Here is a 24,959-nt window from a genome sequence, read left to right as displayed (position 1 = left end):
AAATTTTACTAAACAGTTCAGTTTTAAATTTTACCAAACAGTTCAGTTTTAAATTTTACCAAACAGTTCAGTTTTAATTTACCAAACAGTTCAGTTTTAAATTTTACCCAACAGGGGTCAGTTATATCCAAGCTTATTTATTTGTGATAATATATTAATATATGTATAACCTCTAACCTTACATTGGCTTCCTTCTTCAAAACTTGACATCAACATAAATCCACTCCAATCCAAAGCAAGACATTTTGCAAGAGTGACCAACTCATTGAGCTTGTTTGAGTTTTAAAAAACTCACCTGGAAATCCAAGCAAAAATTCTTGTAGAAGGATCATCTTTGCAGTACAGTAGACTTATAATATTTTCCCTTTCAAAATAAGTAGAAAACTTACATTAAAACTATTGGCAGTTCTCAATGAGGGCGGTTGAGTCTTGTTGTTTTGTGTGAGACACAACAAAAGCTTCAAAGAGATTTCTTCAGGGAATGTGATGATGTCTGTGAGGGAACTACAATACCATTCATCTTTTATCCTGTAAAGAAAAGAAAATTATGGATTTCTGAAACTTTAGGAAAGACCAAAGAGACAAGTACCAAAGCATTAATGGGTGACAGGTAATGACAGTGGGTGACAGCTAATGACAGTGGGTGACAGGTAATAACAGTGGGTGACAGGTAATGACAGTGGGTGACAGGTATAACAGTGGGTGACAGGTAATAACAGTGGGTGACAGGTAATGACAGTGGGTGACAGGTAATGACAGTGGGTGACAGGTAATAACAGTGGGTGACAGGTAATGACAGTGGGTGACAGGTAATAACAGTGGGTGACAGGTAATGACAGTGGGTGACAGGTAATAACAGTGGGTGACAGGTAATAACAGTGGGTGACAGGTAACGATAGTGGGTAACAGGTAATGACAGTGGGTGACAGGTAACGACAGTGGGTGACAGGTAACGACAGTGGGTGACAGGTAACGACAGTGGGTGACAGGTAACGACAGTGGGTGACAGGTAACGACAGTGGGTGACAGGTAACGACAGTGGGTGACAGGTAACGACAGTGGGTGACAGGTAACGACAGTGGGTGACAGGTAATGACAGTGCAGTGGCATGCGCATAGCCAGCATCGATAATTGGGGGGGTCCATATTTATATATTCATGTAAACTGACTGTAAAGACAATTGATTTGAAAAGAAATTAATCCTGCGTTTCACGAATATATGAATATGGCCCCCCCAATTATCATTCTAACTACGCCGCTGTGACAGTGGATGACAGGTAACAACAGTGGGTGACAGGTAACAACAGTGGGTGACAGGTAATGACAGTGCATGGGTGACAGGTAATGACAGCAGGTGACAGTGGGTGACAGGTAACGACAGTGGGTAACAGGTAATGACAGTGGGTGACAGTTGTGGGCAACTGTCTTCATAATAGTCGCAAAGTTTAGAGGATTTATAGTCAAAATACTTACGTTTTAAAGTCATATTCAAGGTGGGTTTTGTAAAGGACTTTCACTGCACGAAATATACTTGGAAAACCTAAACAATTCATAATGAAAATTAGGTCTAAATTTATTACCCTATCGCATTTAAAACGTTTGTATCGTTGATACAAATTAAGAATAAAACAAACATGCCGTCTTGTATTCAAAAATATCCTGGCACTTTAGAGCATTTCAAATTGCTTAAAACTCGACAAACCTTTCCCAAGATATCACCACTTTACTCACAAACACTTTAAACTTTTTAAATCGATTTTAAGAGACCGAATTCTTGATCAAAATGTATAAATATTGCCGACAAATTCACAAAATACGAGCTTGAAGCTCGGAGCTTCACATTTTCCCGCCTAAACTGAACGACCGCTCGGGAACCAATCAAAACGCTCCATTTTGTGTGACGTCAAAGGCAGCCAAAATATGCGAGATAATTTGTTCGCGAGAAATTTCTCGGCAATTTCCCAACAAATTATACATGTATTTATTACTTTGAAAAAAATTTGACAAATTTTTCGCGTCAAAATGATAAAAAATGTGAGTTTCCTATGTTTATCATAATTATGTAAGACGTTCTCATTATGACGACGATAAACGCGGGAAGCCTGATGTTACACGAAGTTTGATTGGCTCTATACAAGCGAGGCAACTTAGCGAGCCAATCAAACTTCGTGTAAGATCAGGCTTCCCGCGTTTGACATAAGGAAGAGTTATAAATTGAAAAATATATTATTTTCGCCAAATTACCAATATTTTCTTCTGAACTTTCTCTCTGACACAGGGAAGAAATGAATTTCGTTTCTGTATTTAGAACCCAAATCTAAACAAAATATTTGAGACTTTACATAATAGATATTTACGAAGGCTGAGTGGCTCAATAGTTAGAGGTCATAATGAGAAAAGTGTAAAGAAACTATCAAATATTAAGTTTCAAAGAATATGATACTCATTGACATTTCCCAGCAAAATAACCCTCATCTCTTACCAAAACAACTGTCGAATTATTTTTTTCTGACGATGTTTTGTTAACGATAAACTTGTGACACATTCGAGTCTTGGTCAAACTTATAAAATTCGCTGCCAAAAACGTTTCTTCACCGAGATTTCTGCAATAAAAATAATAAATCCGATTTCAAAATAAATATATTTACTCATAATAAGTAAATTAGTCATGAATCCTTGCATGAAATTAGCGTTTAACTGAGCCTCAGCTAAGTCTAACATCTCCTTACTTGAAAATATTTCTTGACGAACCGTTGTAAAGCGTTATTGAATGTTTGTTTAACTCAACGCTGGAACTGTTATTGACATCCTTGCACAAGAATTTAGCTGAATTATCGCCTAGAAAATAAAGAATATTGAAATACCTCAACACATTTCAAATGGGGATTGACTTTTAGGCTGTATTTCTCAACTGCGAAAGCTTTTATTACCTGAGGCTGAGAAATTTAACCTCCCCAGCATTGCTTGACAACGTTTGCAGAGAATTTGACAGCTTTCCTCTCGCTATAGGTATAAGGAAAAATAGCCAAAAACTTTATTTATACTGGATACCTCAATCAGTTCTAAACTGTTCTTCCTAGAGATCCAGTAAAGATCATCTCTTATTGATCTAGTGTTACTACAGGAGGAAACCTAAACTAAACTAACTTTATTTATACTGGATAGCTCTATCAGTTCTAAACTGTTCTTCCTAGAGGTCCAGTAAAGATCATCTCTTATTGATCCAGTGTTACTACAGGAGGAAACCTAAACTAAACTTTATTTATACTGGATAGCTCTATCAGTTCTAAACTGTTCTTCCTAGAGGTCCAGTAAGGATCATCTCTTATTGATCCAGTGTTACTACAGGAGGAAACCTAAACTAAACTGACTTTATTTACATTAACTTAATGTCTGTACCATTGAAACTTTGATATTCTGAACATCAAGTGCTTTAGGGTGAACCAAAATATACCAGTTTCCAAAGAAGCAGTAATTTTCTTGAGGGTTTAAACCATCTTTTAACTTTGTGATAGCTTCATTGCCATGGCAACACCAGTTGTCTAAATATTCTTGCCAATTTTCCGACGGTAGTTCCAAAACTCTGGAAAATTTTCTGTTGAAACCAAATGAATGTTAATTTAAACTATACAGACAACTTTAGCTTGCAATGCACCCAGATGTGACCTACTTTAGTATTTTACTCTGTCTAATGTCAGGTGATTTTACTCATCAGTGGAAGAGTACTGTCAGTTAATAAGTTAACAAAACTGTCTGTCAGTGTCTCTTGTTAACCCATTAGCTTGCAATGCACTCAGATGTGATCTACTTTAGTATTTTACTTTGACTAATGTCAGATGATTTTACTCATCAGTGGAAGAGTACTGTCAGTTAATAAGTTAACAAAACCGTTACCTTGCAATACACCCAAATGTGACCTTTAAGTCTTACCTGTCACACCGTGTTATCTCTGACAAACATTCTTTGCATTGTATATTTAACACTTTGTCGGGTTTAGGAACTAATTCACCCTGCGAGAACTGTTCCTCAAATGTTGAAGGCCCAGGTGGTGAAACTTCAAGTCTGAAGTGAACCTCATTTTCATTCACAATTTTTACTGTTTGGGCTGATAACGGTTGAATGGTCAAATCTAGAAATATACACATACACAAGTATAATTATTAAGTTTACCACTGATAGTTTTTCACCTGTAGAATTTGGTTTGCTCCTATAGTAACACTGGATCAATAAAAGATGATCCTTACTGGACTTCTAGGAAGAACAGTTTAGAACTGATAGAGCTATCCAGTATAAATAAAGTTAGTTTAGCTTAAGTTTCCTCCTGTAGTAACACTGGATCAATAAGAGATGATCCTTACTGGACCTCTAGGAAGAACAGTTTAGAACTGATAGAGCTATCCAGTATAATAAAGTTAGTTTAGCTTAGTTTCCTCCTGTAGTAACACTGGATCAATAAGAGATGATCCTTACTGGACCTCTAGGAAGAACAGTTTAGAACTGATAGAGCTATCCAGTATGAATAAAGTTAGTTTAGTTTAGGTTTCCTTCTGTAGTAACACTGGATCAATAAGAGATGATCCTTACTGGACCTCTAGAAAGAACAGTTTAGAACTGATAGAGTTATCCAGTATAAATAAAGTTAGTTTAGTTTAGGTTTCCTCCTGTAGTAACACTGGATCAATAAGAGATGATCCTTACTGGACCTCTAGGAAGAACAGTTTAGAACTTATCCAGTATAAAAAGTTAGTTTTTTAGGTTTTATAGGTCAGTTTCCTCCCGTAGTAACACTGGATCAATAAGAGATAGTTCTTACTAGACTTAAAGGGTCATAGAATCTAAACTAACCTTTAAACAAGATCGCAAATTTCGATTGTCCATTTGTAAATTCCAACCCATGTTTATGAACGTTTATCTTGAGAGAGATCTGCTGCAGAATATCAGGGAATGCACTCGGACAAATTACAAGGTTAAAAATGTTGATTTTGTCATGAAATTCGCCAAAATATAACATTGGAGTGTCTTTTCTATCATCCATGGGTTTTAATCTTTCTTTAAAGGGGAGAAAAAGAAGAAAATCTACTTTACTTTTAACAGAAATTCAGACAAATAAAATATATTTTAAAATTTCCGCCACATGAATGGGGTACATTATGACATCAATGTATACACCACGGTATAACAGTGGATAATGATGGATATTCACTTAAAACTGCCCGTTTTTAGACGCAGCAAACAGATTTTTATCTTGAAATAAAGAAAAAAGAACCGATCTCAAAATAGCCTGAAAATAAAACAGAATCAACGAAGATATAACAATAAAAAATGTGAAATAAAAACGTGCGGTTTAGCTCGGACTTGTACCAGGCGAATCGAGTGGTGATGACAGAGAGTTAACAAAATATTTTAGCATGGACCGCCTGTCATGCAGGTTAACTAAGGCTCAGCCGTTCAGTCGTTTATATTGAGTTTGCATGCGTGAATCATGTCTATTTTGATGTTAAAAACCATCAGTGTTTCAAAACACCGAAAAAATATCAAAACAACAGGTCTCCTCCTGTAGTAACACTGGATCATCAGGATCAATAAGAAGGAAGAACAGTTTAGAACTGACAGAGCTATCTATCCAGTATAAATAAAATTAGTTTAGTTTAGGTTTCCTCCTGTAGTAACACTGGATCAATAAGAGATGATCCTTACTGGACCTCTAGGAAGAACAGTTTAGAACTGATAGAGCTATCCAATATAAATAAAGTTAGTTTAGTTTAGGTTTCCTCCTGTAGTAACACTGGATCAATAAGAGATGATCCTTACTGGACCTCTAGGAAGAACAATTTAGAACTGATAGAACTATCCAGTAACAAAGCAGTGTACTGCGTTGGTTTTAGTTGCTCACATACATTGAAAGTAAACAGGCTATAAAGCGCCCATCAGAAGTGGATTGAATCCAACAAAATTGGATCGTGTTAACAGACCTGAACATTCAAACAGTGTCCACTAACTAAACAGTGCCCTTCGACACTGAAGGTTGGATAGGAATGTGACCTGCGTCCATTTATCAGTTTTTTTACAACGTGAAGCGACACTATTCATCAAACTAACTATGGTTACCTGTCTCCATGGCCGCTTGAAAGAACTACTCTAGTTTTTAATTAACCGTAATGATAACTGCGTTATTCCAATCATCTTCAAGATCATTTGAAAACTTGGAACAGTTTACGGCGAATACGTCGCACAAATTCTGAACATCCTGAACTTGTTTGAGGTTCTTTGTTTTCAAAATCTTTTATTCGTTGACTAACGTTGTTGTATCGTTGATTAAACGCATCGAGTTTGGCGTCAACACCTTCTCTTCCTTCCTCAGCAATTTCTTCTTTCAATTCGTTTCCCAACGTGTTGACATGTTTTACCTTTGAGTCAGTCTCTGACAGCTTTTCAAAATTTATCTGGGATTAAAAACAAAATTAGTTTTATTTACACTGGATCCTAGTGGATAGCGCTATCAGTTTTAAACTGTTCTTCCTAGAGGTCCAGTAAGGATCATCTCTTATTGATCCAGTGTTACTACAGGAGGAAACCTAAACTAAACTAACTTTATTTATACTGGATAGCTCTATCAGTTCTAAACTGTTCTCCCTAGAGGTCCAGTAAGGATCATCTCTTATTGATCCAGTGTTATTAAAGGAGGAAACCTAAACTAAACTACCTTTATTTATACTGGATAGCTCTGTCAGTTCTAAACTGTTCTCCCTAGAGGTCTAGTAGAGATTACCATAATTTCTTCTGCAACACTTGCCATCTCTTCAACCTCCTCATCCTGTGGCATGAGCTGTTTACGTGGACTATCATCATCAGCAGTTTCTTTGTCATGGCTTTCATACTTGTCAATCAGACTTTCCGTGGCGTCGAGCCAGTCTGTCACGTCATCAAAGTCATTGTACAAGTCTTGAGTCTTCTGTTCACTGCTTTCAATCTAATTCACAGACAATTGAACTATTAGTCTCGGATAGAGCTAAAACCGATAGAGCTATCCAGTATGAATAAAGTTAGTTTAGTTTAGGTTTCCTTCTGTAGTAACACTGGATCAATCAGAGATGATCCTTACTGGACCTCTAGGAAGAACAGTTTAGAACTGATAGAGCTATCCAGTATGAATAAAGTTAGTTTAGTTTAGGTTTCCTCCTGTAGTAACACTGGATCAATAAGAGATGATCCTCACTGGATCTCTAGGAAGAACAGTTTAGAACTGATAGAGCTATCCAGTATAAATAAAGTGCATCAATGTTACCTTCTGGATTCTAACACTAAGATCTTTGAGGAATTCATGTTTGGCGGAGACAATCTCCTCCGTTTGTTTACAAATCTCAACAGCAGTCGAGGAATCTTCACCAACATGTCGAATCAAATCTTCACCAGCTTCCCTTAAGTTCCTTTCTTTCATCGCTCCTTCAGACTCGGCTTTATTTTCCACATCCTGCGAAGAATTTATGAAATTTTTCATCATCTTTAAAACACAACCATTCCGTTGAATAACGTTGGAAAATTATCCATATTTTAACTCTACGAAATCTAATTGCTAATTTCATTTCTCCCTAGTCACCTTTAGCTTCATGATATGTGCGTATATTTCATCTTCATCGACAAGATTCACTTGGCCTTTCTCGTTCTTCACCTCGCTATCTATCTCATCAATCCAATTCAAAAAAATCAGTTGCTGTTCACGATATTTCGTCCAGTCCGCCATGAGATTATCATACAACTCATTCTTATCTTTTAAAGCGACGTCCATTTGAATCCATCGTTCGTTCAAAACAACGAGTTGTTGTTTCAAATCCGGTTCAATCCCATCAAATTTATTAGTTTCTTCGATCAAGACGTGAACGTTGTTATCGTCCAGTTCTTTTGCAAGGTCCTGAGGGATTAAATGAAATTAAACAGAAACTTTAACTCTTGTTTTTTGGCCAGATGACGAAGATTTTTGCAGAGAAATACAGGGAATTATTGAGAAAAAATATATGTATGTTTTTACTTTTCAGAGTAGATATGTCTTAACACGAAGCATTCTTTGTATTTTCGGCGGAACTGAGAAACATTACTGTACCTTATTTCGAAAATATACGATTTTAAATTCGCTGAAATCTTTAAAGTCAACTTTACTTCTGGTGATTTCTTCTTCATTTGCATCCAGCCATTGTTTACGTTTTTCAATTTCTCTTCGAAGAAGTTCAATGTAGCGTTTTATGAGCCTAAAATTGATTAATACATTTCAAGACGAAGGCTTCAAAAACCACGGCTGCTGCAAACCAAATCTAGTTTGTTTACTAAATAACTGTTCACATACTTTGGTTCGGCATCTTCAATAACATCAGCAATGTTTTTTATTTTTTCTTTCTCATCCGACATCCCAGCAGAATCGCCTTCGGTCATGACACTTGTATCCACCATTTTCTTCACCTTTCCTTCTGTGTCTTGAATTATAGCAACGCTCGTTGAATGTTGTTGCTCCAATGACTTAAAAAATATATATTTATTTATTCGTCAGCCGTCACCGTTTAAATAAACAAGTCACATTTTTGACTATTTTGATGAAGACAAGGAAAATGTATATTCCTGCTACAAGCATCATATAAAAAACTGTAAACTTTCATGGCGAAAAAATTTAGCCTTGCAAAGCTCTGGATTTGGCATTCTACTAACAAGATGAGTTTATTACCAGCTTTTGACCGAAAATAATAAGAATTTTTTAAACTCAGTTCAAAAAAATACAAAATTTACAACTTTGCCAAGTTGTATTTTCCACATTATCTAAAAATTTGCAACCAATTTTTACGACAATACGACTAATTTTAGAAGCTCTTTTTGGTTGTTTGATTGATGGATATGCACCAGCCACTGATGGATATGCACCATCTTGTCTAGACAAAAAAATTTACACAAAAACTCCCATTTTGTCTACCATTACAACTTTCATCATCAAAATTACCATCGTTAACAATGTCATCATCGCTAAGCAAACCAATATCATCATCAATAACCACCCATTAACAGCACAATCACTATAACCGATCATTATCACCGTCATTATCACAATTATAACCACCGTCATCATCAACATCACCTTCAATGTTGTTATTTGCACTCGGACCCTGGGCAGATTATTCGCAGGAGGATTTAAAGAACTGGATGTTTCTTGCATTACTTTCACTTCAACGGACAGTTCGTTCAGAGTTTTAACGATGTATTCTAGAACTGCTTCCCGAACTCTAGAAAAATCGCAATTCGAAATGATTATTACGGAATTATGATTCAAGCGAATGGGCAAAACCTTTCACAGTATTATGTTTAAAAAAAATTCTGGTGAATTCAATTTCAGAAGATACGAGTTTTCAATCTGCTTTTAAAATTCAATTTTTAAAAATCATACCTTTCTCTGGTTTCTCTCACAGCTGTGTCAAGACGTTGGATCCTGTCTGTCAGTTCGTCTATTTTCTTTGCAATATTTTTATCATCGGATGGATCGAGTTCTTTGCTGTCAATGAGCTCCTTCCCAACTGACGAAATCGTGGCTAACTTCGGCTTACAGACAGATTCAACAATTTCGCCAGAATCCTTAAAATATAGGAATATGGTTCATTAAAATAACCTTTTTTTTGCCATTCCAATTTAAACTGCAATGGCTTATTGAAGAATTCTGCTCGTAAACAACTTCAATCCAAGAATACACAGGAATCTGTACAATATTACCTTTGTTTCTTGTGCAAGTCTTTCCAAGTTTGAGAACTCTTTTTTGATGTCCGAATTTGGAACAAATTTCGCTTCTTCCCTGCCAAGGATTCTTTCCAATTCTGCTACACTTTCCTTCCATTCATCATAATTTGGGCATTTGAGGGTTACACGTAACTAATGAAATTAGAGTTGGCCTTTAGTTTTAGCTTAAAAAACTCACGTAGTGAAGATTTCGAACACAAACCACGAGAGCTACGTTTGAGATTTCTTTCTCAGGTAGTTCAAACACAAACCACGACAGCTTATTGTAGAATACTACCTACACTAGACCACCACGTTTGAGATATCTTTCTCAGGTAGTTCAGACACAAACCACGACAGCTTATTGTAGAATACTACCTACACTAGACCACCACGTTTCAGATTTCTTTCTCAGGTAGTTCAAACACAAATCACGACAGCTTATTGTAAAATACTACCTACACTGAACCACCACGTTTGAGATATCTTTCTCAAATAGTTCAAACACAAACCACGATAGCTTGTTGTAGAATACTACCTAAACTGGACCACCACGTTTCAGATTTCTTTCTCAGGTAGTTCAAACACAAATCACGACAGCTTATTGTAGAATACTACCTACACTGAACCACCACGTTTGAGATATCTTTCTCAAATAGTTCAAACACAAACCACGATAGCTTGTTGTAGAATACTACCTAAACTGGACCACCACGTTTCAGATTTCTTTCTCAGGTAGTTCAAACACAAATCACGACAGCTTATTGTAGAATACTACCTACACTGAACCACCACGTTTGAGATATCTTTCTCAAATAGTTCAAACACAAACCACGATAGCTTGTTGTAGAATACTACCTAAACTGGACCACCACGTTTCAGATTTCTTTCTCAGGTAGTTCAAACACAAATCACGACAGCTTATTGTAGAATACTACCTACACTGAACCACCACGTTTGAGATATCTTTCTCAAATAGTTCAAACACAAATCACGACAGCTTATTGTAGAATACTACCTACACTGAACCACCACGTTTGAGATATCTTTCTCAAATAGTTCAAACACAAACCACGATAGCTTGTTGTAGAATACTACCTAAACTGGACCACCACGTTTAAGATATCTTTCTCAGGTAGTTCAGACACAAACCACGACAGCTTATTGTAGAATACTACCTACACTGGATCACCACGTTTGAGATATCTTTTTCAGGTAGTTCAGACACAAACCACGACAGCTTATTGTAGAATACTACCTACACTGGACCACCACGTTTGAGATATCTTTTTCAGGTAGTTCAGACACAATTGTAGAATAAAACTAACACTGGGCCACAACGTTTTACAGAACTAAGACTTACTGGGTTAAGGTTCATCAATACTTCATATAATGCAGACAGGTACATCAGCATAGAGTCCTCTTGTAAATTTCTTTGTTCAACATCTGTCAAAATGAAAGCATTGTGTTCTGTTCGCCTTGAGGAAGACGGCTAGAAAAATATTTCCAAGTTTGTCGTTCAAAGCTTACCTACTGGGTCGAAAAACCTATCAACACCAAACTCTTTTTCAGCGACTAAGAAAGCATACTCCATTCTGGCTACAACGCTCATCTTCCGAGCTTTGGCAATGTCAACAACATTTGGTCTGCAAAACATTTATAATATACAACTACTTTAGTCCAAATGATTCAGTTAGTTTTTTATCAGTTCTAGACTGTTCTTCCTAGAGGTCCAGTAAGGATCATCTCTTATTGATCCAGTGTTACTACAGGAGGAAACCTAAACTGAACTAACTTTATTTATACTGCATAACCCTATCAGTTCTAAACTGTTCCTCCTAGAAGTCCAGTAAGGATCATCTCTTATTGATCCAGTGTTACTACAGGAGGAAACATAAACTAAGCTAACTTTATTTATACTGCATAACCCTATCAGTTCTAAACTGTTCTTCCTAGAAGTCCAGTAAGGATCATCTCTTATTGATCCAGTGTTACTACAGGAGGAAACAAAAACTAAACTAACTCTATTTCGTCTTTTACCTGTATACAAACATAAGCAAAATAAATGCTAAACCATTTTGCCAACTTTCCAAGATATCTTCGACAATTACTATATCGGAATATCTTAAAAATAAAAATAAGAATAAACTATTACCAAAGCATCTGTCTAGACGTCTAAATTAGGTTAAAGAATAAAAATTAAAGAATAACCATTTACCCTTGAAGCACATCTTGAACCCATTTAAGTAGACGTTCTTTGATCTTAACATTATCATCTGGGATCTATCAAGAAAGGCTTAAGAAATCAATTCCTGTAAAGATGTTGTATTGGATTGAGTTTCTCTCTCGGAAGATGAGTCTAACCAACTGGTATGAAGTGGAGGAGCCATGTTGTTATTATGTCAAGTTGCAAAGACGTTGTAACTCGTGACTTGTTGACATGTTTATACGAATTTCAGGACGATAACAAGTTGTTAAAACAACTTTGAATGATTGGCCCGAATTTATACTAGATCTTTTTGGATAAATGATCCGTCTGACAGATCATTCCTCTGAGTATGAACGCAAGACAAACCATCTAGACGAACTATGTTGACGAATATGTTAAACGAAACTGATGGGGCGTCGGAGAAAGTGCACGGAACTAGATTACGAACTATCTTTTGCTTGCCCAAGTTCGATCAGACGATGATCCGTCTCTAGTTTATAAATTGGGCCATTATTTACAGTTTGATTCTAGTATAGAACGGGCCATTATCAGTTTAGTGCAAAAACTTTTCATGAATTATGAGACAAACTATTAAAATTACCTGGAAGCGAAGAATAATGTTCCAGACAAGAGCAAGAATTGTTGCTTGATCACCGCTGACGATTCTCGAAGCATGAATGGCAACCAGTTTCACCTGAAAATTTAAACATCGTTATTTTTAAATCAAAATGAACAAACACCATGTTAAACCTCAATAAATCTCACCTCGTTTTTCATGAATATATCTAGAGCTTTTTGAACATTGATTTTTTGGTGAATCTCCGAATCAGTACTCTCTGCTTTCTAAAACACGAACGGAATTAACAGAACGTTGCAACATTTAAACTGAACACCATCTGAATTTCATCAGAACAAAACTATAATGAAACAAAAATACAAAGCAATGAACTGAGCTTACAATTTTTACGTTCAACAGAACACGGGCAAGTGATATTAAGACACGACCATCTTGTAAATCTTCGATCAAATTCTTGACAACAGGTCCTGCCTAAATGATGAAATATGAAACGGGGAATATGTAAATGCAACTTAGACCTTTAAAATAAGCTCCGAAGTTACATTAGAACTTTATCTTGCCAGAAATGATGAAGGGGGAAGGTGAACGTCTAGGTAGGTCCTATTAATTTCAAGATACACGATTGCAATGGACAAAAAGATGTAAGTCTCGCTCTCATTGTCAACTCAAGTGGTCTTCAGTTGCGACAGGCTCCAGGAGTTTGTTGCAATACGGTATTTCCATTCCAGAGTTGTTCATATAACATCCTTACCTTACCGAGTTTCCAGTTTAACCACCTGGTGTATGTCTTGATGTGAATATCGTCATGATCTTCTGAAAATAAAGTAAAAAGAATTGTTATTTAACTGCATGGCCAGTAAGGATCATCTCTTATTGATCTAGTGTTACTACAGGAGGAAACCTAAACTAAACTAACTTTATTATACTGAATAGCTTTATCAGTTCTAAACTGTTCTTCCTAGAGGTCCAGTAAGGATCATCTCTTATTGATCCAGTGTTACTACAGGAGGCAACCTAAACTAAACTAACTTTATTTATACTGGATAGCTCTATCAGTTCTAAACTGTTCTTCCTAGAGGTCCAGTAAGGATCATCTCTTATTGATCCAGTGTTACTACAGGAGGCAACCTAAACTAAACTAACTTTATTTATACTGGATAGCTCTATCAGTTCTAAACTGTTCTTCCTAGAGGTCCAGTAAGGATTATCTCTTCTTGATCCAGTGTGACTGCAGGAGGCTAGCCTTTTAATAACTAGCGATAGCGTCAGGGGGGCGGACACTCGAAGCGAAGACAGGGGGGAGTATTTCGGAGACACTACACCAATTCATCATTAAGACATTAAGCGTGCGTGATTGAAGACCAAATCTCGTAACGTCCTTAACGGAAGAACTTGTGACAAATACTTCCCACAGCTCCTTAATGCATACAAAGGCTTTTGCATAAATTTGAAATTATCACAATGACATAGGCGACGTTTTAATTAATTGTTAAAAAGCTCACGCGATCACTTTCCAAACACTTTACGGCCATTTTCAAACGTTTCCAATCTGGTAGAAGAGCTCTACGTTAACGAACCTGCTGGCATTAATCTAAACCCTCAAAAGTACCAGCAGCATTTTTTATACAAGCGATGTTTAAATTCAACTATCAAATGCATTCATCCATTACATTATAAAGCGTTTGAAAACATTACAAATTCTAGAAACCTGTACAACCGAATAGAAGGTTATAATGTGAACGCTAGTTTGTCGATTTGTCATAGGAAAAACACGGGTGAATCTTGTATAGGAACACTGAAAACATAAATGAGATTTCGGGATTTCAATCTATCCTGAGCGTTCGTGTTGTAATGTAATTTGGGATACAACGTATCAACACGTATGATGTACAGATTGTTTTGTTTTTGTCGATAATAAATACATATAACAAGGAACTTACTTCGGATTTGAGTTATCAGCGTGGCGGACATTTTACCAGCCAGAGATGAACTGTTTACATCAAGATACGATGCAGGTATTCGTCGCAAGCTTTGGAACGCAAAATGACAATCACTTTGATAACAACAAAGTATGTTTGCAGCAATTAATTATACGCCTGATTTGATGGCGGAATTGAATCTTTCATAGGACTATAGCTCAGTCTTATAAAAGTAAATAGAATAGCCATTAGTGAAAATCGTCAATTATCTGCGCATGCAGAGATTGAGACTTTCCTTTTTAAAACCAGCAGCTTGAACCAGCTTACACAAGCCTTATCGTTTCATACTTCAATGATTGCATATTTTGATGGAGACAAAACATATATATGCTCAAAAACCAGCCAAGCGTTCATAATCTTAGGTTACTTAATAGAAATAATGCACAATAGCACACGAAGCTTTCTCTGAAGATGAAGATGAAAGGCTTGATTAGGAACTTTCCGTCCCGGCAAAGCAGAATGCTATTTCAAATCTCTGACCTTTCACTTTTAAGGTTTCATTCTTTGGAGGCTTGTGTTTAATTTGCGTGCGCTCAATTTCCTTGGAAACAAAACAAGTATTAGTTCGAGATCAAAAGTAGACGCGCTGTTTCATCTTCACGTTTTTAGGAGCGCGCAAGTCAACGTAGATTTGCATTTTTAGCGAATAAAAACTTTTAAACACGCCATAGCCAGTTTAAAAAAAAAACAAACAGCTACATAACTTTGGAATATAAATTGAAAATAATTATGAAACTAAAGCTTACAAAACCACATCTTATACAACGATTAATATATCGTTGGTTAAACAAAATTGGTTTAACACATACCTCATATTTAGTGCTTAATTAAGGAAAAACTAAGCTTAATATAAAGATATAAATCGATAACACAATCAGTTATGACACAAATTGATTTACCTATATAATACTAATTTCTACGTGTGTTTATATTTATGAAGTTTTGTTGCTAACGTGCTTTGAAATTACTTTAAAGATTACTAAACTATCCACTTGTTTCTCAGTGAGATTTAATTGATTGAAGCTCGAAACATCTTTCGTCGCATGAATCGTACAAACCAACAACCAGAGCCTTCAGGAAGATCTCTGTTTTCCATATCTTTGAGACGTTGACTGACAGAATTGAACCGCTCGTTGAAAGCTTCGAGTTCTGTATTCACAGCATTTTTTGCCTCGTCGGATATTTCTCCTTTCAATTCATTCCCCAACGTGTTGACGTGTTTTACCTTTAAGTCGGTTGCTGGCAGCTTTTCAAACTTTTTCTAAAGTAGAAAATGAATAAGGACTCTCTTATTTGAAATTTGATAACTCTATCAGTTCTAAACTGTTCTTCCTAGAGGTCCAGTAAGGATCATCTCTTATTGATCCAGTGTTACTACAGGAGGAAACCTAAACTAAACTAACTTTATTGGTATACTGGATAGCTCTATCAGTTCTAAACTGTTCTTTCTAGAGGTCCAGTAAGGATCATCTCTTATTGATCCAGTGTTACTACAGGAGGAAACCTAAACTAAACTAACTTTATTGGTATACTGGATAGCTCTATCAGTTCTAAACTGTTCTTTCTAGAGGTCCAGTAAGGATCATCTCTTATTGATTGAGGAAACCTAAACACTCACAGCGAGATTTTCAACATTCTGAATCATTTCTTCTCTCAGTTCTGCTTTTTCTTCTTTGATTCGAGCGCGTTTTTCTCTCTTGGTTTCAGTCTTTTCTGTCTGCTCCCCGGTCACTGGAGGTGGATCAGACTTGCCCACATTGAGATCTTGCAACCGCTTTTCCATGACGTCATACTCATTCAGAAGCAGTTCAGTTTCGTTACACCAAGTTTTTACGATGGTCATCTCCGCAGACATGGATCGCAGTCTCTCCAGCGCTGATTCCAACTACAAGGAAATAAATTTGAGTATATTTAAAACTCCTGATTTCTCTCCTTCCATTACTAGGAAACAATGTCTCCTGGGGCAGGTTGTATCAAGCCCGCTTAGCTTAAACGGTGGATAAGTCAAAATTAAATAACACTCTTACATCTCTCTTGAATGAGTCAACTTGAATATTATGCACTGAATATGTAGTTGTAAACAGTATCTTTGTATTAAGGTTAAAAACATTTAGTTCGCTTGTTGAATAAAACGATAGACTTGATTTCTATTTTGAACTTATTCACCGTTTAAGCTAAACGGGCTTGATACAACCGGCCCCTGGTTTGTCTACCTTCATGAAAGATACATCTACAAATATCCCACCTGAACATTCTTCTGAATTATTTGCTTTATTAGTTCATTGAACACTTGATCGAGATCCACAAGTTGTTTTTGAATGAAATCCCCAGCTCTTGTATTGTCTCCGACGATTCTCTTCAATTCATGACCCATATCTTCAACTTCGGTCGAACGCTTCACGAATTCCTCTCGTTCTGGTGTCAAAGCCTAAAAAACAGGATTTAAATAAATGAATTATGCCAGAAAGCAGTCTAAATATTTTTACAAAAGAAAGAAAACTCACGCTGGAAACGCAAAGATGATTTTGCCGAGTTGAAACCATGGACAACACGATTCGATTTTAGTTCATATAGATGAAGTTTTTAAAACATTTTACTAAAGATTGGTTTAGCAGTGAGGCTAATCTTGATTAGATGTTGATGACTCATGGATAAATAAATAATTTAACACGACGCACCACACCTAAAATCCCTTCTGAGAAACTTACCTTAAATATGTCCAATTGTTCTTGAAGGGCTTCCTCGTCAGCAAGATTAACTTGATCAGCGACCTTCAGCTCTTCGCCTTTTTCATCAATCCAGTTTAATACTAAGATCTCCTCTTCACGGAATTTCGACCAGAGTGAAACGATCTTTGATAAGCGAAGGCTTCTCTCTTCAGACCATCTCAACAACTTCTTCCAACGCTTTTCCAAAGCGGCAAGTTCTTGTTTAACAGAAGGTTCAAGCTCGTCGATTTTGCCCACCTCTTTGAGCAACATATTAAGATCATAGACCTTTAAATCTTCTTCGAAATGCTAAAAGAACAAAACTTGCTTTAGTGACACTAACAATGGAAAATTTAACCATTTTAAAAACTGCACTAGAAAAATGCCTACAATATGATCTTCTTTCAGTTGTTTGTATCCTTGATAGTCCTCGGCTTCGGCAGCTGTTTTCTCCACTCTCAACTCCAGGAAAGTAATCCATTGACTACATCTTTGTAACTCTGTCTTGAACGTCATCACATATTCCGCACGCATTCTGCAATAAAGATGATAAGTTCTATCAGTTCTAAACTGTTCTGCCTATCCAGTGTTACTACAGGAGGAAACTAAACTAAACTAACTTTATTTATACTGGATAGCTCTATCAGTTCTAAACTGTTCTTCCCAGAGGACCAGTAAGGATCATCTCCAACCTACCTAAGGTCTTTATTCTGGGCAGCTTCTTGCAAGTCAGCTGATTTTTTCGTCAAATCACTGAGCCTCAGTTCTATGGTGTCAGCGTCTTCTGGTCCAAGAAGCTTCGCCTTCTTGACGTCATCTCCTAGCTCCAACTGTTTGTTCGTAGTCAAGTGAATCACTTGAATATCGCGGGCCATTGTCTGAATATGACGACGATATATTGAAATTTTAGATTATATACTATCATACTTCATGTTAAACAGCACAACGAGGACGAGTTCAAGGACCCGGTTATATTTCATGGTAAAAATTGTGAAGAACTTTAAATAGATTATCGTTGAGGAAAGTCTGAAAGCCAAGTGCTTCATTTTGTCCCTTCAAAACTGAAGATAAAGTTTTTAGGCTGTGAATATGGTAATAGATTCTTCGGTTTGACCTACCTTTGTCTCATCCATCTGTTTTTTCGCTGTTTTGAAATAGGTTGAAATTGCCTCGTCGGGTTTAATTCTTCCTCGAGCGTCGCTCAATGTCGCCTCGATCGAGTCCAAAAGAACCGTCAATGTTGATAACAATGTCGTGTAGAGCCTTGAAAAGAAACAAAATATAAAATAAGTCAAGACTATGAACAGTATAGAACTGATAGAGCTATCCAGTATAAATAAAGTTAGTTTAGTTTAGGTTTCCTCCTGTAGTAACACTGGATCAATAAGAGATGATCCTTACTGGATCTCTAGGAAGAACAGTTTAGAACTGATAGAGCTATCCAGTGTAAATAAAGTTAGTTTAATTCTGCTTTTATGAAGTGAAATTTTAGAACAGCAACCCATACTTTGTTTCCTGTTCATGTAAGATCTTGTCAACTTGTTCCACTCTGCCAGAAATGGAGTTCACGTCTCTTTCCACTTCGATAGTCTTCTTCTCATCAGTCACCTCATCAGCGACGATAAGTTTGTGCACTTCAATAAAGGCGACAAAGTTCTGGCGTCCCTGATCAAACTCCGAGCGGACTTCCTGCGAATAAACGATACGAAAGATGTTTCCCAAGAAAATTGACCACGAGCTAGACTAACGAGCCCCTTAATTTGCCTGTGTAGTTTGTAATTAATCCTTAATTAATCCTCGTAATGAGGTAATAATTGGCCCAGTCAAGTTGTATTCAATTTGAGCTTAATCCAGCTGGAAGCCTTGACAGTAGAAAATTATTTGCTTGAAACTGGAAATGATTGTCAATACCTTGACTTTGATGTACTCGTTTTTGCTGTCTTTTAGTTCCTTCACGTCGGGTTTGATTTGTCGTTCCTTCTTTTCGCAGCTGCCTAACCATTTCAGCGTCACCTTTTTTCGTTGGTCAAAAAAGTTTACCATTGATCGATAAAGCCTGTGGGAACGAATTAGAAGTGAAAAAAAAAGAAATTCATTCGGTGTCAGTTAATGAGTTAACAAAACTATCTGTCAGTGTCTCTTGTTAACCCATTAGCTTGCAATGCACCCAGATGTGACCTACTTTAGTAGCTCAGGGGTTCTTATACCTTCCATGACTTTCTTTCCTCTGTTTTTCCACATCGCTTCGTCTCTTTTCAACCAGTTTGCAAGTCTTTTCCAATTCTTCTTGAGTCTCAGATGTGATGAAACCAGGTTCTCGTGTCTCCAGTATGTACGTTTGAATTTCCACAAATTCTTCTTCATGTTTTGGAATTTCAACTTCACAGATCTACAAAGCAAATCGGCACTCAATAATCTAAACTAGATAGCTCTATCAGTTCTAAGCAGTTCTGGTAACTAACTTCAGCCATTCAACGAACCTTTAAGAGGACGATTTGTTCATGAACAGCGTCAGGAGTTGAACCAGAAGGTGTTAATTGGTTCATGTTGACTTCATCGCGTTCAACAGACGATTCACAGATGACGAGTTTCTCTTTACAATAATCTACGATTGTTTCCACCGTTCTAAAGATTGCATAAACCATATCAAAAGATTGCAAAACTCTTCCACGATGGTAAATGATTAGTGAACATAGAAAGGAGATAGACATTCAAAGAGACTTAACCTAAAGGACAACTAAAAGGACAACTAAAAGGATAACTAACAGAAGGTTGAACTAACCTTATCCTATGAAGCTCGACAACTCGTTCCAATTCAATCATTCTTTTGGTAAACTTTGTGATGGTAACGGTTATCACTTGCTCTTCTTCAGGAGTCTGGGATTTAGCATCAATCAACTTCCGTCCCAGGACTATAATCTTATTGAATCGCGGTTTACCTTCGTCGTTGAACTCTCCTACGATTACCTGGAAGAAGGTTCGAAAAAAAACGGGAAATCAAGGCTGCAGAATGCTTTTTTAGTAATACAGTATATTATGGGACAATTCACTTGCTTTAGGGTTCTTAAATAAGAAGAAACTCGAGGACACAGAAACCTAATATCAAGCAGAGATAATCGATGTTCCCATTCATACCTTTGTGTCCTGTTCTCCCTTCTTGAGACTGTCAGTATCACGTGATACGTTGACTTGACTACATTTTTCATCCATTGCCTCAAACCAAGCTTCCATACTGGTAATTTCTGTTTTCCATTCTTCAAACGTTACGGCCTCTGGAAGCACTTCAGTCTTTTGCTCTGCCAGCTGGAATTCGATGAACTCGATTTCCTAAACAAAGATGTTTGTATTAACAAGTGATTCTTGAACTGTTCTTCCTAGAGATCCATTAAGGATCATCTCTTATTGATCCAGTGTTACTACAGGAGGAAACCTAAACTAAACTAACTTTATTTATACTGGATAACTCTATCAGTTCTAAACTGTTCTTCCTAGAGGTCCAGTAAGGATCATCTTTTATTGATCCAGTGTTACTACAGGAGGAAACCTAAACTAAACTAACTTTATTTATACTGGATAACTCTATCAGTTCTAAATTGTTCTTCCTAAAGGTCCAGTAAGGATAATCTCTTACAGGTGAAATATTACCTCCAAATTCTCTTGGGAGAAGTCCTCGATCTTGTTCGTGAAAACGTCCCAAGAAGAATTGAATTTCTCAATTCGTATTTTCAGGACATCTTTGGAGGCATCGTCGAGATCTTCATTGACTTGCTTCTCCAATTCCCCGGCCCAGTCCACGAATGCTTGGCATGTCGCGCGATTTTGACGTTTTTCCTGTGAAGACAAAACCAATATCACTCTGAAACCTTTCACAGAACGAACTGGTTTGTCCTAAAAACTTGCGAGGAATTCTAAACGTTTAAACTTACGACAAAGGCTTTCATCAGACTTTTATTTTTCTCTCGTAATTCTTCTTTTCCATCTTCGTCAAGTTCCTTCAATTCCGCTTCAACTTCGGAAACATCCGTCATTTCAACTGGCTGCTCTCCCGAGGCGTCCTTCAGTTCACCTTCGGTGACACCCGGCTGTTCTTCGGAAACTTTCGCCTTTTCTTCCGAAACTTTCGGCTCCTCTCCAGTAACCTTCGGTTCATCTTCGGAAATTTCCGTTTCGTCTACGGATTCTTTCGGCTTATCTTCGGGAGGCAGACCCTGCAGTCGTCGTTGATTGGCTTCGTACTGGTCAAGTATTTCCGTGACATCATCCATCCAGTCTTGAGTGTCGTCCATGTATCTGTGCATAGTGGTCAGTTGACGCTCTGACGATTCAAGCTGGTAACGAGAAGACAAAATTCTCAAAACAAAACAATATCAGCTCTAAAATTACAACTATAAATTGTTGTTTCGCTTGAAGCGAATACATATTTCTTCTTCATTGCAAACCTTTCTTATTTTGTCGTCAATATCTTTGCCCAAGTTATTCCAACAGTCCATGAAATCTTTAATTTGCTCGTCAACAAGAGCATTAGCGTCTGATTGCTCTCCCAAGATATTCTTCAGACCTTCGGCTATCTTTTTTAAGTTTACAACTTCAGGATGTTCATCCTCCATTTGAGTTTGCATTAACTTGAAAGAAATACGAGACAACTTTAGGACTATATTATGACTATAGTTCTAAACTATTATTCGTAGAGATCCAGTAAGGATCATCTCTTATTGATCCAGTGTTACTACAGGAGGAAACCTAAACTAAACTATCTTTATTTATACTGGATATCTCTATCAGTTCTAAACTGTTCTTCCTAGAGGTCCAGTAAAGATCATCTCTTATTGATCCAGTGTTACTACAGGAGGAACCTAAACTAAACTAACTTAAAACGGAAATCTTGTAGAGAATTACCTTCAATTCACCAAGTTCACCTTTCACCTCATCTTCATCGCCGAGATCAACTTGTTCCTTCAACTCTTTCAGTTTCAAATCCTTCATATCGATCCAGTCTAATAGTTCCCTGAGCTTTTGTCTCAATGCTTCCCATTGGTTGAGAATTGACAACAAAACCAGCTGTCGTTCTTCAGCGGATTTCTCGATGGCAGCCAACCGACTCTGAAGATCTTTGGACGTTGCCTTGAGTTTGAAATCAGGATCGCTCATCTTCTCAAGTTCCACTAGAACAGGCGCCATGTCGTGCTTCTTTATCTCAAGGATGAATTCCTAAATAAAGATACCATTAAACTCGGTTAAAAAGAAACCACAGCAATAAAATACCGTCTTCAAACGGACCGAAGAATTTCTAAACAAGGAACTAGGATTTTTGGACAAATAAAACATGAAAAAAACAATTAGACGTTGTATATTTCAAAGCATACGGTTTTCAAAGCAGTGTGAACCGTTTTACTTGAGATAAATGGTCCTGTCTTAACCAACAGACTTCGTAACTTTATGTTGTGTTTAAACACTGCATTAATATTGAATCTTTTAGAATCTTTCAGGGTTTTTGTGGGTTTGAATGTGATGTAATCTTCAGAAGTATTTCATTAATTTTGAAACATAAACATGAATTAATCGATAATTGGGTTGAGTGTTACTTTGTTATCTTGTATCTTCGTCTTCACATCATCCAAACTAGCGACGGAGACAAACGACACCATCACGTTTGCCTCATTCTGAGAGATCCATTCTTCTCGCGAGTCAACGACCTCATGAAGAAGAGCTGTGAACGCTTCGAACAAACTAGAAAGAACATTCAACGTTTATTAATTCATCCACAACAGCAAACAAAGATCTCAATTTATATTTCCACTGGTATAACATGAATTAAAAACAAATTCATGTCTTTAATTAATGGGAATTGTTGACAGTTGCTGAGAAAGATATTCACCTTTTATGGTTCTTAAGAACAACAGAGGGAAGACGTCCAACTCTTTTCGTGAGATTCCGACATCTTCCGTCAATATCCGAGCTGACGTCAGCAGGAAGGATTCCAGATTGCGCGATTTCTTGAGGACGTTTCAAAGCTTGCATTGTTTGTGTGTACATGTTGTTCACATTTGTCACGTTTTCCTAAAATATATGTGGAGTAAATAAGTTATATGTTTAGTTTAGGTTTCCTCCTGTAGTAACACTGGATCAATAAGAAATGATCCTTACTGGACCTCTAGGAAGAACAGTTTAGAACTGATAGAGCTATCCAGTATAAATAGAGTCAGTTTAGTTTAGGTTTCCTCCTGTAGTAACACTGGATCAATAAGAGATGATCCTTACTGGATCTCTAGGATAAACAAAGCCTAAAACAGATAAGATGTATTTACCATTGATTGTTGAATTTGCGCAGTGGCTTGTTCCAGCTCGTTGTCAAGGGTGCTTGGTTTATCCCAGGCCTCTGCATCAGAGATTGACTTCTCGGCAATACCAAGTGTTTGGTCAAGACCTTCTTTGATTTTCGCTTGTAACCTTCAAATACAAACAAACATTTTATCACAAATCAAGAACAATAAAAGCGCAACACTCAGGTATTACAATAGATACGCGTGAAACGAAATCCACAGATCTTTAACTCTCTTTACGATCAAATGTACTTACAAGGTCCGTTTCTCTTCCATACTTTTTGTCAAGATTGAGTGTCGATCTCTAAACGAGTTCACTTCAGTGTTGGACGCTTCTTGATCTGCCTGGCTCCAAATATGTTCAATATCGATTTGTACCACAAGTTTATTCAGAAGTTTCATCATTTCTTCACCTTCAGGCAAAGCCTCTGCCATACTCTGAAAGATAAAGATATTCAAACATTAATTCCAGTATGATTTGATGGTTTGGTTCTTCGTAGAAGTCAAGTAAAGATCATCTCTTATTGATCCAGTGTTACTACCGGAGGAAACCTAAACTAAACTAACTTTATTTATACTGGATAGCTCTATCAGTTCTAAACTGTTTTTCCTAGAGGTCCAGTAAGGATCATCTCTTATTGATCCAGTGTTACTACAGGAGGAAACCTGAACTAAACTAACTTTATTTATACTGGATAGTTCTATCAGTTCTAAACTGTTCTTCCTAGAGGTCCAGTAAGGATCATCTCTTATTGATCCAGTGCTACTACAGGAGGAAACCTAAACTAAACTAACTTTATTTATACTGGATAGCTCCTTCAGTTCTAAACTGTTCTTCCTAGAGGTCCAGTAAGGATCATCTCTTATTGATCCAGTGTTACTACAGGAGGAAACCTAAACTAAACTATATTTCATTACCTCCAACTTCGTGCATTCAATAAACGCCTTCTCAACTCCCTCGATATTTGTGTCAATCGTTTTCTCTCGTTTTTCAGCATTCTTCAACCATTTGCTAAATTTCGATTTATTGCCGTTGTACTTGTTCAAAAGGCTACGACGAAGCCTAGAACACATCCAATAAATCGCGTTGTAAAAACGATAAACAATAGCATATACTAAAATTCAAAACAATAAATCATAAATCACAGGAAAATTTGAAGATACATACTTTCCCTCAATGTCTGTAAATAGATTTCCTAAGGTGACTCTTTGGATTTCGATATTTTTGATTTTGGACGTGACGAAGGTGACAAGATCTTTATCGTTGATTAGGTTTTTCTCGTTCAGTTCATTGAACTGTTGTTGCGACTCTTTGAACTTCTTTTCGTTCTTATAGAACCTACCTTCGCTTTGCTGAAACAAAAAAAAACAACGCTGTATTTATGTATTGAAGTATATAGAGTCTCAACCGCTAAACAAGGA

At 36.9% G+C, this 24,959-nt stretch overlaps 4 protein-coding genes across 6 annotated transcripts in view; all 4 read right to left on the bottom strand.

Moving 5' to 3' along the window:
• Positions 1-126: 126 nt before the first annotated feature.
• On the bottom strand, positions 127-5,124 carry LOC114537679 (E3 ubiquitin-protein ligase E3D-like). Its single transcript, XM_028558778.1, has 10 exons — positions 4,846-5,124; positions 3,931-4,129; positions 3,400-3,595; positions 2,931-3,003; positions 2,730-2,838; positions 2,483-2,603; positions 2,245-2,317; positions 1,474-1,540; positions 390-528; positions 127-295 (listed from the first exon to the last, which is right to left on the bottom strand). Exons 1-10 carry the CDS (start codon positions 5,033-5,035, stop codon positions 263-265), a joined length of 1,200 nt encoding a protein of 399 aa, XP_028414579.1. The 5' UTR covers positions 5,036-5,124; the 3' UTR covers positions 127-262.
• A 756-nt stretch (positions 5,125-5,880) lies between these two features.
• On the bottom strand, positions 5,881-9,212 carry LOC114537664 (dystrophin-like). 3 transcript variants are annotated; one of them, XM_028558764.1, is made up of 7 exons: positions 8,981-9,212; positions 8,339-8,508; positions 8,099-8,243; positions 7,598-7,909; positions 7,286-7,471; positions 6,770-6,970; positions 5,881-6,443 (listed from the first exon to the last, which is right to left on the bottom strand). In XM_028558764.1, exons 1-7 carry the CDS (start codon positions 9,191-9,193, stop codon positions 6,192-6,194), a joined length of 1,479 nt encoding a protein of 492 aa, XP_028414565.1. In that variant the 5' UTR covers positions 9,194-9,212; the 3' UTR covers positions 5,881-6,191. The 3 variants fall into 3 exon arrangements, with proteins under 3 accessions (XP_028414565.1, XP_028414566.1, XP_028414567.1); XM_028558765.1 differs by having other exon boundaries at positions 6,794-6,970; XM_028558766.1 differs by having other exon boundaries at positions 9,116-9,212.
• A 196-nt stretch (positions 9,213-9,408) lies between these two features.
• On the bottom strand, positions 9,409-14,780 carry LOC114537648 (alpha-actinin-4-like). Its single transcript, XM_028558733.1, has 10 exons — positions 14,471-14,780; positions 13,282-13,343; positions 12,912-13,001; positions 12,719-12,796; positions 12,555-12,647; positions 11,963-12,027; positions 11,785-11,868; positions 11,279-11,390; positions 9,742-9,897; positions 9,409-9,606 (listed from the first exon to the last, which is right to left on the bottom strand). The coding sequence occupies exons 1-10, from the start codon at positions 14,499-14,501 to the stop codon at positions 9,409-9,411; spliced, it is 969 nt and encodes a 322-aa protein (XP_028414534.1). The 5' UTR covers positions 14,502-14,780.
• A 535-nt stretch (positions 14,781-15,315) lies between these two features.
• The window catches only part of LOC114537627 (dystonin-like), a 33,201-nt gene continuing 23,557 nt past the window's right edge, over positions 15,316-24,959 (bottom strand). The window contains exons 29-51 of the mRNA XM_028558693.1: positions 24,706-24,890; positions 24,456-24,600; positions 23,794-23,975; positions 23,523-23,664; positions 23,093-23,274; positions 22,800-22,944; positions 22,114-22,425; positions 21,657-21,839; positions 21,144-21,545; positions 20,863-21,048; positions 20,353-20,544; positions 20,000-20,184; positions 19,698-19,842; positions 19,425-19,606; positions 19,129-19,273; positions 18,725-18,906; positions 18,336-18,480; positions 17,914-18,095; positions 17,608-17,752; positions 17,218-17,526; positions 16,755-16,937; positions 16,128-16,394; positions 15,316-15,770 (exon numbers count right to left, since the gene is read on the bottom strand). Coding sequence (XP_028414494.1) covers positions 15,519-15,770; positions 16,128-16,394; positions 16,755-16,937; positions 17,218-17,526; positions 17,608-17,752; positions 17,914-18,095; positions 18,336-18,480; positions 18,725-18,906; positions 19,129-19,273; positions 19,425-19,606; positions 19,698-19,842; positions 20,000-20,184; positions 20,353-20,544; positions 20,863-21,048; positions 21,144-21,545; positions 21,657-21,839; positions 22,114-22,425; positions 22,800-22,944; positions 23,093-23,274; positions 23,523-23,664; positions 23,794-23,975; positions 24,456-24,600; positions 24,706-24,890 — 4,578 coding nt within the window. The 3' untranslated portion in view covers positions 15,316-15,518. The remainder of the gene's footprint in view (positions 15,771-16,127; positions 16,395-16,754; positions 16,938-17,217; positions 17,527-17,607; positions 17,753-17,913; positions 18,096-18,335; positions 18,481-18,724; positions 18,907-19,128; positions 19,274-19,424; positions 19,607-19,697; positions 19,843-19,999; positions 20,185-20,352; positions 20,545-20,862; positions 21,049-21,143; positions 21,546-21,656; positions 21,840-22,113; positions 22,426-22,799; positions 22,945-23,092; positions 23,275-23,522; positions 23,665-23,793; positions 23,976-24,455; positions 24,601-24,705; positions 24,891-24,959) is intronic.

This window comes from Dendronephthya gigantea, unplaced genomic scaffold (assembly GCF_004324835.1).
Source record: "Dendronephthya gigantea isolate DGI-Jeju-01 unplaced genomic scaffold, DenGig_1.0 000161F, whole genome shotgun sequence".
Lineage (NCBI taxonomy): Eukaryota > Metazoa > Cnidaria > Anthozoa > Malacalcyonacea > Nephtheidae > Dendronephthya > Dendronephthya gigantea.
Note: the sequence above shows the minus strand (reverse complement) of the source record. Positions and strands in the feature narration are given on the sequence as shown.

What these genes read in the sequence shown, in the direction of transcription:
- LOC114537664 (XM_028558764.1), bottom strand. Translation starts at nt 9,193, where the DNA reads ATGCAAGAAACATCCAGTTCTTTAAATCCTCCTGCGAATAATCTGCCC. An exon ending in ATTGAAGATGCCGAACCAAA is followed by an intron (nt 8,244 to 8,338) that starts GTATGTGAACAG and finishes AATCAATTTTAG; the next exon opens with GCTCATAAAACGCTACATTG. An exon ending in CACATATCATGAAGCTAAAG is followed by an intron (nt 7,472 to 7,597) that starts GTGACTAGGGAG and finishes AATTCTTCGCAG; the next exon opens with GATGTGGAAAATAAAGCCGA.
- LOC114537679 (XM_028558778.1), bottom strand. Translation starts at nt 5,035, where the DNA reads ATGGATGATAGAAAAGACACTCCAATGTTATATTTTGGCGAATTTCAT. An exon ending in AGAATATCAAAGTTTCAATG is followed by an intron (nt 3,004 to 3,399) that starts GTACAGACATTA and finishes TTATACCTATAG; the next exon opens with CGAGAGGAAAGCTGTCAAAT. An exon ending in CTTGAATATGACTTTAAAAC is followed by an intron (nt 529 to 1,473) that starts GTAAGTATTTTG and finishes TTTTCTTTACAG; the next exon opens with GATAAAAGATGAATGGTATT.
- LOC114537648 (XM_028558733.1), bottom strand. Translation starts at nt 14,501, where the DNA reads ATGTCCGCCACGCTGATAACTCAAATCCGAA. An exon ending in TAAACTGGAAACTCGGTAAG is followed by an intron (nt 13,002 to 13,281) that starts GTAAGGATGTTA and finishes TTCATCATTTAG; the next exon opens with GCAGGACCTGTTGTCAAGAA. An exon ending in TTGATAGGTTTTTCGACCCA is followed by an intron (nt 9,898 to 11,278) that starts GTAGGTAAGCTT and finishes TAATTTCATTAG; the next exon opens with TTACGTGTAACCCTCAAATG.